Source organism: Trichoderma gamsii (assembly GCF_001481775.2).
Source record: "Trichoderma gamsii strain T6085 chromosome Unknown Scaffold_23.2, whole genome shotgun sequence".
Taxonomy (NCBI): domain Eukaryota; kingdom Fungi; phylum Ascomycota; class Sordariomycetes; order Hypocreales; family Hypocreaceae; genus Trichoderma; species Trichoderma gamsii.
Genome location: NW_020171360.1, coordinates 541,523 through 554,025, shown reverse-complemented (window position 1 = coordinate 554,025; position 12,503 = coordinate 541,523). Strand labels below are relative to the sequence as shown.

The 12,503-nt window shown below is 49.1% G+C and overlaps 4 protein-coding genes across 4 annotated transcripts; 2 read left to right on the top strand and 2 right to left on the bottom strand.

Moving 5' to 3' along the window:
* Nucleotides 1–616: 616 nt before the first annotated feature.
* On the bottom strand, nt 617–3,388 carry TGAM01_v206813 (hypothetical protein; the record flags this gene model as incomplete). The annotated part of the gene is made up of 1 exon (XM_018806809.1): nt 617–3,388. The coding sequence occupies one exon, from the start codon at nt 3,386–3,388 to the stop codon at nt 617–619; it is 2,772 nt and encodes a 923-aa protein (XP_018659899.1).
* A 122-nt stretch (nt 3,389–3,510) lies between these two features.
* On the top strand, nt 3,511–4,206 carry TGAM01_v206812 (hypothetical protein; the record flags this gene model as incomplete). The annotated part of the gene is made up of 2 exons (XM_018806810.1): nt 3,511–3,781; nt 3,839–4,206. The coding sequence occupies 2 exons, from the start codon at nt 3,511–3,513 to the stop codon at nt 4,204–4,206; spliced, it is 639 nt and encodes a 212-aa protein (XP_018659900.1).
* Nucleotides 4,207–4,672: 466 nt separating this feature from the next.
* On the top strand, nt 4,673–4,942 carry TGAM01_v206811 (hypothetical protein; the record flags this gene model as incomplete). Its single annotated transcript, XM_024549953.1, has 1 exon — nt 4,673–4,942. The coding sequence occupies one exon, from the start codon at nt 4,673–4,675 to the stop codon at nt 4,940–4,942; it is 270 nt and encodes an 89-aa protein (XP_024405339.1).
* A 3,220-nt stretch (nt 4,943–8,162) lies between these two features.
* TGAM01_v206810 (hypothetical protein) lies at nt 8,163–9,083 on the bottom strand (the record flags this gene model as incomplete). The annotated part of the gene is made up of 4 exons (XM_018806811.2): nt 8,163–8,276; nt 8,342–8,575; nt 8,691–8,839; nt 8,903–9,083. The coding sequence occupies 4 exons, from the start codon at nt 9,081–9,083 to the stop codon at nt 8,163–8,165; spliced, it is 678 nt and encodes a 225-aa protein (XP_018659901.2).
* Between the last annotated feature and the right edge of the window lie 3,420 nt (nt 9,084–12,503).

Genomic DNA, 12,503 nt, shown 5'->3' with positions numbered 1-12,503 from the left:
TGCAGAGTGCGGGGACGAAATATCTGAAATGCAATGGTCTTCATCTGATCAAAAGTGTTGGCAAAGGACAGCTTCTCCGCAGCAGCGCCAGAGAAGTTGGTGATTTAGGACTGCCCTGACGTTTGGCCATTGTTAGCTTACCTAATTATGCTTGGCCGTGCTTCTATGTGCTGTGGAACAGACTTTCCGTTGCAGACTTCCAGCTTAACAAAGCAAAGCCAATATAAAACTGTGCATTCCGCAGTAAGTTAGTACAAGCAAACTTGCAGACTCTCTCGAATGCAACTACACTTTGAAAAAAAGATATTGCGGCTCACTCCATATACCGCAAAAGAGAAACTACGTCTTTTGCCATATGTTTATCATGCGTTGTCTTTCCGATTATTACCTCTAGAGAGAGATAAAATGCAAATATTCACAGAAATTGAGTTTTGAAAGGATAAAGTAATAAATTTGTAATAAAGTTCAAAGGACATATGCCGTCCGCTGTATATTGTATCAACGCCAGTTTTAATGCCGTGCCCAAGTATATATCAGTACATCAAGAAAAGCTAGTAAAAATATATGATATCAAAGAAATAAAACGTTAAAAAGAAAAGGAAAACCATATGCCTATTTAGTTAGCATACGGCCCGTAACGCCATCGCTTTCCATTCTCTTCGACCCACCAGCGGGCCATAAATGCAGCTTCTTCGACCCATTTCGCGGCATCGACACCGTGTGATTTCTCAACACTATACATGAAATTAACAAAATCGAAACCGAGCAACGTTTGTGCTCCAGTTGGGTCTGTCATTAGATTCGTAAACTGCCACTCGACATTGTCAATGATGGGCACGATGAGGAGCCAGTCAGAGTGACGAGCGTCGCGGATGCTCAACATGGCGCGACCTGGGTTGATGACGGTGAATTGCCAGTTGCCCTGGCTGGTTTCATTGGACGACGCATGGAGTGGGCGAATCAGAGATTGTCCTTCGTAGTTTTGGACCAAATCAGATGCGGCTTGCGACTGTGACTCGGAAAGGGAGCCTGTTTCGCGGAGGAGGTCGAGGATGGTAGGCAAAATTTGCGATGAAATCACCGCATTATCAACATCGATTACCGGCAGCTTCGGGTGGGAAAAAACAAGAGGTACGCGTAGGGTGCCAACATTCGGGTTGTAGTAGGGCGCCAAGATGTTGTTTTCCGGCATGGACACGCCATGATCGCCAACCAAGACAACAAGAGTCTCATCCGCAACACCTTCGTCATCGAGAATATCCATAATCTTGCCCAGCCATCTGTCGTCGTAGCCGATGGCATTGAGATAATGTGAGATATCATCCAAGCCGTTTCCTAGAGGCGTATATTTCTCCTCAGCTGGAATAGCAAATGGGTGATGGCTTGTACTGGTCAGATGTGTGACAAATGCTCGCTCGTCATTCTTCTTGGCCTGCACAAATGCGTCTCGAATGTAGTCCTCAACGGCGATATCAGCCATGCCAAAGTAGTTGACGTCTGGTAGATCCACCCGGCCGAATTTGGCAAAAGGACTCTTGAGATATTCTTTAGAGACCAAGCTTTCCGGGGAGATGCCCATTTTTGACAAGAGAGGCACATATCTATCGTAGTTTTTGGTTACGGATTGCATGAAAGTAGAGCGCCACTTGAACAATGTGAAATCGTCAGAATTCCGGGCTTCGTGGGGAGGAGGAGGAGGAGGACCGCCGTGGGGAGGAGGAGGGGGAGGACCGTCGTGGGGGGGTGGAGGAGGAGGAGGATCGTCATGAGGAGGAGGGGGGCCGTGGTGACCAGGACCGTGATGATGACCAGGAGGACCGTGATGACCAAGGGGGCCATAGGGACCACGGTCGTCACGGTCATCATAGTCATCGTGGTCAAGTCGGTTGAAGGCCTCGAAGATCTGGGGCAAGCATGGCTGGTAGAAGTGGTGAAGATACTCGAGATTGAAATCTGCCATGAGCGGTGTGAGGCCGCACATTGTGCCCACGATACTCTTGATAGTATAGGTGGCAGTGGTAAAGACGTTGTTGAAGTTGATACCGCCGCGCTTCTTCTTCTGTTGGTGCTCAAAGCCATCGTCGTAATCACCGGTGATGTAATTGGCATTGGAGGTTAGTTTTGCCAGTGCAGCTTGGGTCTCGTCGGGCAACGTGCCGTTGCTATATGAGTTTGCCAAGCGGTTCCAGACAACACCATCCTTCTTCAGAGGGAAGACGTCTTTTCGTGTGCTTTCGAGAAGGATGAGCATGACGTGGCGAATTGGAACGTCCCCCAGCTTGCCTTGCAGGGCTGGCAGCAGCTTCTCTTCCAAGTTGGAGATTTTGAGCGGATCTGCGCCGGCACTGTAATGCTCGTCGTTCCTGTACCAGTCTCCAAATCCGGGAACAGGCCTCTCAGGCAGCCAGGAGAACGGGGCTGGGTCAGCCAGAGCGGTGAGATTATCCCACGAGCGCCCAATTCCGGTGCCATAAATAGGCTCCAAGTGATCCAGGCTTGGAGACGAGAAGCTGAAGTCGACGAAAGGTAAGAGGGCGGGTGTCCAGGACAAGAAGTTCAAGGCACTCTCGTTTGGCCGGATCATGATCAGAATGACATGAGTAAGCAGTGCGCAGCCAATGAAAACGTAGAACAATCGCCTGAGAATGATCATTGACGTCTTGCTCTTCATGTTGCAATATTCTTCTTCCTCCAGCTCGTCGTACGTATTGGCAAGCTCAATATCGAGCTGTGGTACCTGAGAGTAAGTGGTCGGCGCACCTGATTTACGCAGAGCAAAGGAGATGGGCCACTTAAGAATATCGGTGGCCACACCCGCGGTCTTGTAGCAGATATCTTGCAGGACATAGGCGACAAAGAGAACGGTGGCAAGCACAAACAAGAAGGACGCCAGACCAGACAAAAACATGCCGAGGGACGACGCATCGCCCGCCAAACCAATGTTGCGCCAGTGAATTTCTGAGCCGCTGACTGCAAAAAAGGATACCGTCAAAACGCCCACCGTGATGAGATATGCGATGATGATGGAGGCCAGAGTCATCGTCACTCTTCGCAGCCAACCAGATCCCTCTACCAGCCACGGGTCGAGCAGCAGTCGCACGAGCACGAGAAGCGCGGCATCCTGAGCAAAGAACGAATAGCCCCACCGCACCAGGTGAACAACTGGTAACGAAGACAGATGTGTGTAGATGTGGACGCCCTTGGCGCTGAAGATGGAGACGGTTGCGACAGCAAAGGCAAAGCGCCGGTTTGCGAGACGGGAAGCGAGGTTGGCAAAAAGGCGTCGGCGTGTCAATCGGCTAGCGATGGCAGAAGCGACACGTCGTGTCATGCCGGGGCGTATGGGAGAGGGCGAGGCATCGAGCCGACTGCCAGCGGGCGGCCCCATGATGGGTGGTAGATGTCGGGAGACTTGTTCGATTCGGTATCGCCGTTGTGGTCGAAGAGAGGAGAGACAATAGGAGAAGAGGGAGGAGAAGAAAGATGTTCAGGGTAGTAAATGATAACAAGATGATGCTAGTGAAAACAGAGTCGACCTCGGAAGAAAGGAAGGGTATTTTAGATTCGAGAGGAGTCGCACAGCAGCTGGCCTTGGCGGACCGTGCCTGGAGTGTGAGGGAGCGACTCGAGGAGGAGAGATTGCTCGCAGCCTCTCATGAGGAGGTTTTGGACGGAAGGGTCGAGGATGAGGACGAGGGTGAGGACGAGAAGAGAGACGAAGCAAGCGGAGTAGAGCAGAGCGAGCAGAGCAGAGCGAGCAGAGCCAGCAGGGAGCGAAAAGGTCCGGCTCGATAGGCGAGATTGAGCAGCGGCTAGGCGCAAAAGAACGAGAGCACAGACGCTGCGGATGGAGGTGAGGCACGAACCGCACGACGAAGCCCGAAGGAGTGGAGGGCAGCTGAGCGGTCGACTAAAAAGGAGCGTTGCGAGCTGAGGATGGTTGGTGTAGGAAGAACAGAAGAAGAGCACGAGGCTCTCGCGCTGAGAGTCGTGCAGCAGGCGGCGGTCGCTAGCGGCACGGGCTCAGTGGAGCGGCCCAGCGGTACAGCGGTACAGGTACCTACAAACGCACTAGGACGGCGCCGTCGCACGAGGTCGCGCGAATCAGCGGCAGTGGGATGCGCCCCAGCCCCTGGCGGGTGTGGAGAGGCGACTGCCTCTGACGAGGGGCTCCTGGGGGCTGAAGCGCTGCTGCAGGCGCTGTAGTTTTAGGTACATGCAGCCAAAAGAAGGGGGGTGGCCAGGCCTTGGAAAGGCGCACCTGGGGCAAACTCCGCCAACTCAGCCCCCCGCTAGCTCGCTGTGGCTTCGAGAAGCACGCCCTGGGAGGCGAGAAGCGCACTTTGTTGATTGTCAGGAGGCGCAGAATGGGCCGCAGTGGGCTTCAACAGCAGGATCGCCGTTCGTGGCGCGGCTGATTGGGCAGAGAATCGTGCGTGTCGCGTGCTTCTGTTGAAACGGCGCTCTTTCTTAATGGGCGATTTTGTGAGGCTCGTCCATCATGACATGTGTGCAGGCTATTTTTACTATTTTTACACGCCATTGCGGCTTGCCAGTTCGCAGCAACACCACGATGTCAATGCTTATTGCTCACCAAAACACCCCTGCTGACTAGACTGCATGTATCCATCATCTGTCTGCCTTGTAGTCTATTTCGCATTTGGCTGCCGACATGAAGCGTCACCTGCGTCGGAGTGCAATATCTAAACACTCGACACCTCGGCAAATACATGCACTCGTGCGTCAATATCGCAATCGAAGTATACGTGCACCTACAGGCAAACACATCTCACTGCAGCAATCCGGACTCTCTGATGGTGCGAAACTGCGCTTTCGGCATATTCCGCTAGTCCATCCGCCCATACAGGCTCAATGTCGATACGCGCATCGCCAGAGCAGGCTCGGGATATGTCTTGGCTCCCCCACGCAAGCGGGTATTTGATGGTACAGTTACCCTTCTTGACTGCCGTTGAAAGCCAGGACTAATAATCATCAATTACTGATTACAAGTGGGTAGTATCACAAATCCATCAGTCAGGTGCCGGCAGACCGTTGTTGAATGAATCGACGTGGTTTACCTGCGTCTCAGGTGCATGATTGCTGCAAGCCGACGTCGAGCAGTACGACGCGCAGCAGCTAGCGTCCTACTGTCTTTTGCCTAGTTGTAGTTTAATATCAAGTCAAAGGTAACGACATACAAACAATGGTACAAGTAGGCGTCTGCACCTCCAAGAAACAACCTCTCCATCCAAAGTACATGTTCGGCACCCCGTAGCATCGTCAGTGGCACACGTGTGGATGCGACCTGGTCCGTTTGTCGACGTCGCCCATCTCCGTCTTTTGCTGTGGGCGGGCCTCGGCCGAGATGAAGCCTCACGGTTCGCTTCCCATCAATATAAAAGGCGGTGGCAGTTTTCTAACCTGATGTGTGCAAAGAAATGGACACACGACCGTGTAGCCGAAGAGTCGGCAAAAAGGGGCTGCTACGGGCCTTCCTGAGACGGAGGGAGAGGGCCGTGCTGCTACATGTACTTGGACTCTGCATGGGACTACGAGCTCCACACCTCAAATTGCTGCTGAATGCAGGTACACGCGAGGTACATGTAGGTAGATGCCTCTGGTGTATCCAAAGATTTTATTGCACTGTAGTGGTAGCAGTATGAGGCTCAAGATTATGCTGAAGTACTGACATGAGTCTTTGGGGAGTCCAAGATCACTGCATGTATATACACTCAGTTCAAATGTGCTGCTCCCTGGGCGACGAGCCGATGGTACCTACATGTAGCAATTCAGTGTTGCGCGACGCCAAGAGATTCTAGACATTGAGCTGACTAGACTCCGTACAATAGATTCTTACAACCCCATAATTTTCATCTCTGAGCGTCTGTTATAGCAGGTAATAGGGAGCACACCATATACTACTCGGCAATTGCTCGTTACGGGTAGCGGTAGTACTCGGTAGCATCCACATGCTCTCCGTGAGCTGGTGCGCTTTCGGGGAAAAAGGGGTATCGCGAGGTAACTCTACTCTACCTCGCCTATACTTGTGGCAACAGGTTGCGAGTAATCCTGTGGAGCGGCGCTGCCTTTGTCTTCCTCCACCTTGTCTTGGTCCCTTTTGACTTGGAGAGGAAGAACATTCAGACACCAAGCATTTTAGCGCCCGCCCCGGGGCGAATCCCTCCCATGGCCCAGAACCGTTATTGCAGATTGAGTTGGAAGCCAAGACTGACTGCCTAGATCCCTTGGGATATTTGACGTAGGCGAAGCGTATCGGAGAAAACTGTCTCTGGCGCCATGTCTACCAAACTAGGTCATTTACATTACAGGTAGATAGATGCACACATGTAGATAGTTGCACATACTAGTACTAGAATTTGATCATCACGCCCGCTTGTTTCTTACCAACGAAGATCTGTGCCTGTTAGTGACAAAATGCCTACTGACTCGAGTTGACTTTACAAAGTACCTACATATCCACGTACAAGCAAGAGAGCTTGCTTGCCAGCGGCTATCGCAGAGGCCAGGCGTTTTCTTCGACACTTTTCCCCACGCATTTCGTCATTGGTGTGGTCCCAAGCCGACGATCACAGCGAGCCTTACCAAAACGGCATCAGCGTTCTTACATCCATCTCGGGGTACAGCAGAGTGCTGCCAAGGTGCAGTGCGGCGCCTGAAGCTACGAAACCTCCGTACAATTGTGAGGCAGTCTTGGCAGTAATGTGGTACTGATGCGAGCAAGGATCTCGGCCTTTGCAGGCGAGAGAAGCGGCAGTTTTTTGGTAGGCGGCTAAAATTAGACGGCAACATGCATATACACAAAGATATGAATCAGCATCATGTCCGAAATTTTACATACAAGTGTACGTGGCCGATTATTAAATACATCCATTCGTTACGTGTACGCGTATCTCGCACATATCTTCAACATATTCGACCTATTCAAGAATGTCTTCTACCACCGTGTTTATCTAAAGGTGTGTACTGTACCCGAGTTTCTTAGAGGCTGGTAAGAGTGGATCACGAGAGAGGGCGCATATCCAGCAGAATGGAGAAGCATTCTTTCCTCTAGAGAAGAAACGAGAAAGAAAGGGGAAAGCGAAGCGGAAAGGGAAAGACATGATATTAGGCATTTGATGATTTGCTCCGTACCTTCTAGTAAATACTAGGGATCGAACCATCCCATACTATAGGCGTGTGTGGCGTCTCCTCTTTAGCCAACAACCGCGCCAGTAGCTCATTTGCCTACTTGGAAGCTGAAAATAGGTTGTAAGTAATCTTTCCAGTTGCAGTTCTCCCTCAGAATTTTCGTAAACAATGTGAGTCTCTTATTGAATCAATTCAATTTGGTTAAGTGTAGGACAATTATAGATATGTATTGTCCTTTGTGGGGGTGATCGAACGATCTCGGGTCACATTCCGCGGTGGCGTCAAAGTTATTCCTACGAGAAGAAAAATTTTGCTGGTTTCTTTTTAGCAAGGACGCTTGGAAATGGAGAAGAGGAATTAACTATTAAGCGCCGTGGCAAGCTAAGTAGTTTCGCAGAGGATCCCAGAGCAGGGTTGGCGAGCGAATACTATATCACAACATTGTGCTACTAGTTTTTCTTGCCCAGCGCAGCTCTTGTAGCAGAGCGTTGCCATTGTGGTCACCGTTATGAGCGAACATTGATTAGTAGAAGACATGGCTGCGTTATGGCCTGGAGAAGAATAGGTGTTTATATAACCCGACGTATCTTGGAGTTAAACTAGCCTGGTAACCGTATTGAAGTCGCTGAAAGTCCTCCTCATCGTTATTGTTATTATTCTTGATTGGGGAGAAGATGGGATAGGGTAAGCTCTTACAACAAGCAAGGAAACTATATTCACATGTATTATAGCTGGTGGTTACGCGCACTGGAGAGGCAAAATGGATCACCCGTATGTTCAAATTGAGCCAACTTATATTGATACCTTAACAAAAGACATAGTATAGTTTCGTTCATTTGCCGAAAATAAAATAAAAAATGATGAAAATGTAAGCTATACAGGGTAAAGTTGTTCTCGTGCTGTTTCTCATAATCAAGATGGAGAGGTCTGAAAGAGCTTCTAGAATATCCATCATTTTGGGCAGGAGGCACCAGTAAGACGGCATTGCTATGTTCATATGACATACCAAGGAACTACCTGTGTTTGCGAAGCATAGCATACCAAGCCCCAGACCCCGGGCCAAAGTATGGCTGCAGTTGGTTAATTTCCTCTGAAAATGCTTCAGTCTGGGTGCCGTCCTCATGGAGCTAACAAGAGTTCGTCAGCAAACGTAATTGTGAAATGCCATTCGTTGATATAGGGTTGACCTTACCTCAATACTCTCCCACCCGAGGTAGTAAACTCCAAGCCTTCGGTGCGCCTTGGGAACAGCCTTTTTACCTGGGGTCAAACAAGATACTCCTGCAGTCTCATTTGTATTCATTGCATATGCCCAATAGCCGCCTGTAAACCCCTGGATTTGGTAAGTGTCGGCATATGTTTTGTGCATTGACTTTTGTAGAGCTTCATTTTCCAACGGCGCATCATCTTTCAGCCGTATGCACGCCTTACATGTTTGTCAGTAAAGTCAGAGCGTAAACATGCGAACAGATCGACTCAAAATAGGTATTTGAAGCGATTGGAGAAGATGACAGAGGGAGTATTGGAGAATGAATACCTACAAATTCGCAAACGGGAGCTTCAAGAGCCTTTGCGAGATTCTCCAACTGAGCATCGTCAAATTCGAATAGCAAGGATGTCGCATCTTTAATGCCAGTCGTAGCTAACCCTTCCACCACGGCACTGCGATCACGCAAATCGTCAGGCCATTCTAATTGTTGCGCAAATCAGATGAATATCATAATGTATTTTCTGTGATTCGGAAAATACTCACGAACTACCCAGCATACCTCGTGGCGCTTTCTGGGTAGGCTCAAGACTCTTGTAGGCGCGGTATAGCCATAGTACTGAGCAGTCGCACCTCTTGCGGCAATGCTTTGGCGCAACTTCAAGAACTCTGCTGAGGATATGGTAGATCCTGACGGAAATGTGAAACGCAGTACTTGGGATAGCATTGTCTTGAAATCTGGCAGGGTATTCCAGTTTTGAACGTCGAAATAAGGTGAACAAACAAACCCTGAGTGGCTATAACCCCATACTTATGGTAATGAGGCGCCAATCTTATGCCATTGCGCGCGTTGCACACTTTTCCTAATTGATGGGAAGTCTCGAATTCACGAACAAAAATACGCGCGCAGGTCGAATTCTCAATAAAGCCATGTAATGCCGATATTGGCGTGAATACGGTACAGTCCTGTACTGGCATCTCCGCCGCAAGCGGAGTTCCGCATCTAGGCTCAGAAAGCCTATATACCACCTATCAAGAGATGAACTCGAATGAGCTGAAAGTAAAGATCGAGTGCTGGATTGATCTGGATATAGATAAATACGCGTATACGTATATAGCCAGCGCGCGCTCTCCTAAAACGCCTTGGTGTCTAGGTGGGATGCGATAGCCTCTTACATAACAATCAGTTAAATCGAGCTTATCAGGTTCGACTACCAGAGAGGGTTCAATTTTTAACACCAAGTTGGTTTTTTACTTAACGAATTGGAATCCCAGCATCATGGAGAAGAGATTAAAAACAACCCGGCAAAATAAATGCTTGTACTTGGATACCAGCGATTCTCACATATCTGACCTAAGCATTCATAATTTGTTTTTGATGGGGACAATGCCAGCTACCAGATTGAAGGCAGGTCGGAGCTCCGACTGGGCTGAATTGCCCGCTATAAAATGCCGAACTCAGCTGTGAATTCATAGCATGTTAGCATTGGGCAGGTTGATTATATTAACAGAAATTTAAAGACAGAATGTTTGCACTTGGCTCACTTATTATGCCAACGAACGATATAAGGCCACACTAGCACCCCATATCTTCGCAAGGATACTTTAAATCAGTACTGATACAGCATACCATTGGGCCATATGAAGTTCATCATTTGGGATACAATTCTCGCGAGCCATGCTCGATACGAATTACCTGATACTGACATGTTCACGGTACTTATTCTGCATTTCTGCCAGTTAGGCAAAGTCCAAAATATGGACTCTTTAAGCTTTCACAGAATTCCCCAGTCTTTGTTTCTCGCTCTGTGAGGTAAAAGAAACATCTTCTTCCCGTCAATGAGAATTTTTGCAATTGGATAAGTGGAGTTAAATGAAGCATTTGTCAAATACGAGCATGGGTGATACTGTACGCTCGAAGCTGTGGTCCTTGTTCTTGTCTCCAGCATACCGAATGCGATTAATAGTAATTACTAGGCTTACAATCTCTTATGGATTTACTCGTAGTATTTTCAAAGGGCCACTTCTGAAGAAAGCAGCGTTTTGTGATGGCGGTTCTTGACGGATACAACAATCACTCTTCATACTTCATTATCATCTGGGTGGGTCAAACTTAGCTTGCAAGGAGCAACTATGAAGACATGACTTGTCATTGCAGTATTGAAGGGTTAAGAATTGCTCACCGTTGAATGATCGAAAGGGATATATATCATGACGGCAATTACCTCGGTAGAATCTTACTACCCGAGGAAACGATTACAGGATTACGGAGTACAATCTAAAGAAAATAGCCACGCCCTACAATGACAGCAAGATAAAAGATAAAAGAATTCCGTCAGCGGTCCAAATTCCGCAAAAGCCGGATGCCATATTCCCGTCAATAAGCGTTAGATTGATAACGCGTTGTTGTCATAACTTATCAATCGGCGCTAGGATGACGCTTCGGACTCCGATTTACCACTCCCGACATCTCCTTCCTGTAATTTGCAGATCCATCCGGATAGAACATCTCCGCGGAAGTCTAAATAAATAGCTATTTTGGATGATGAATAAGATAAAAGTTTAAGAAAAGGGATATATCTGACTCTCTTTGCCGCAAGAAGCTAGTAATCCTGACTCATAGCTTGACGCTGTCACTATTAGCTAATAATTTCTCCGGTCCTTCGCTGGTTTCATTCTAGACTATATATACTCTCTAACCCATCCACACATCTTCCGTTCGTCATTGCTTCAAACAAACTCTCATCGTATTTTCCCAGTGTATGCAATTGTGTTTATTAGCACCATACGCTTGAAAACATGTCGACGATAACTCAAACGACGGATAAGAAGATTGCGTCTCATGGCCGATATTCTCAAGATGCCATCTCATTGACCCAGCGTAGCCGGCATGGACCGCCAAGCGAAGCAGTCGAATCTGCACGCTCGCCATCAATCGCTCCCGCAGAGACCTCCGAAACGCCATCTCCTTCGAACCGGTACGCTTCATGAGTAGTATAATTGGCCATAACTTTCCGGCACGATGAGTCTTCCCCATCTCTTCCCAGCAGGTACTAATCCTTCCTATAGGCAAGCGGTTATCATCACTGCCGCCTCGTTTACGATTGTCTTCACCTGCTGCGGTATCAATTTTGCGTTTGGAATCTTCCAAGCCGTGTTTGAAACCCTTTCGCAGCAGCCGGATACCCCCTTTACCGGAGCATCACCCGCAATGATCGATCTTATCGGCACCATGTCCATCTCGCTCATGACCATCGGCGCTCCGTTTGTGGTCGCCTGGGCCAAGCGCTTCTCGCCTCAGTTGATATCGCTTATTGGGTCGGTCATATTCTCGGCTTCGCTCATTCTGGCGAGTTTCGGAAAGTCTCTGTGGCATTTCGAAGTCACGCAGGGGGTTCTGCTTGGACTGGGCACCTGCATGAGCTACATGGTTGCCGTGACGATTGCTCCTACATGGTACACTACTCGCCGTGGTCTTGCTCTGGGAATCATCACCTCTGGTACTGGCGTTGGGGGTCTTGTTTGGGCTCCTGCGCTAAAAGCCGCGATCGACTCCATGGGCTATAGAAATGCCCTGCGCCTTGCTGGAGGAATCGCCTTTGGGCTCAATGTCGCAGCCAGCTTCGCTATGGAATGGGAGCCAGCGACAAAGGCTCGTATCCAAGTGGAGAATGGTGCAAGAACCAGCCGCATTGATGGCATCCTCAAGGTGCCCATTATTGACTGGCGCGTGGCACGATCACGCAGATTTCTAGCTCAAGCAATGGGCGCTGTCTTTCAGTCCGCCGTCTACTATCTCCCGCTCTTCTTCTTCGCAACCTACGCGAGAACCCTGGGCTACAGCGACACGGCCGGCGCAAACTTCATTGCCTTGAGCAACGCGTGCAACGCCATTGGGAAAATCGTCATCGGCTACGCAGCAGATCATTGGGGCCGACTGAATTGCCTTGTGATTACCACCATCATCAGTGCCATTGCGACTGTTAGCTTCTGGCTTCCTTCAACAATTTCTGGTAATCTAGAAACATCACAGGCCCTGTTCATCACGTTCACGGTCCTTTACGGTATCTTTGCCAGTGCGTACGTGGGCCTGTTTCCCGCCAGTTTGGTGGAGCTATTTGGTGTCCAGAACTTTGCCTCTGTTAAC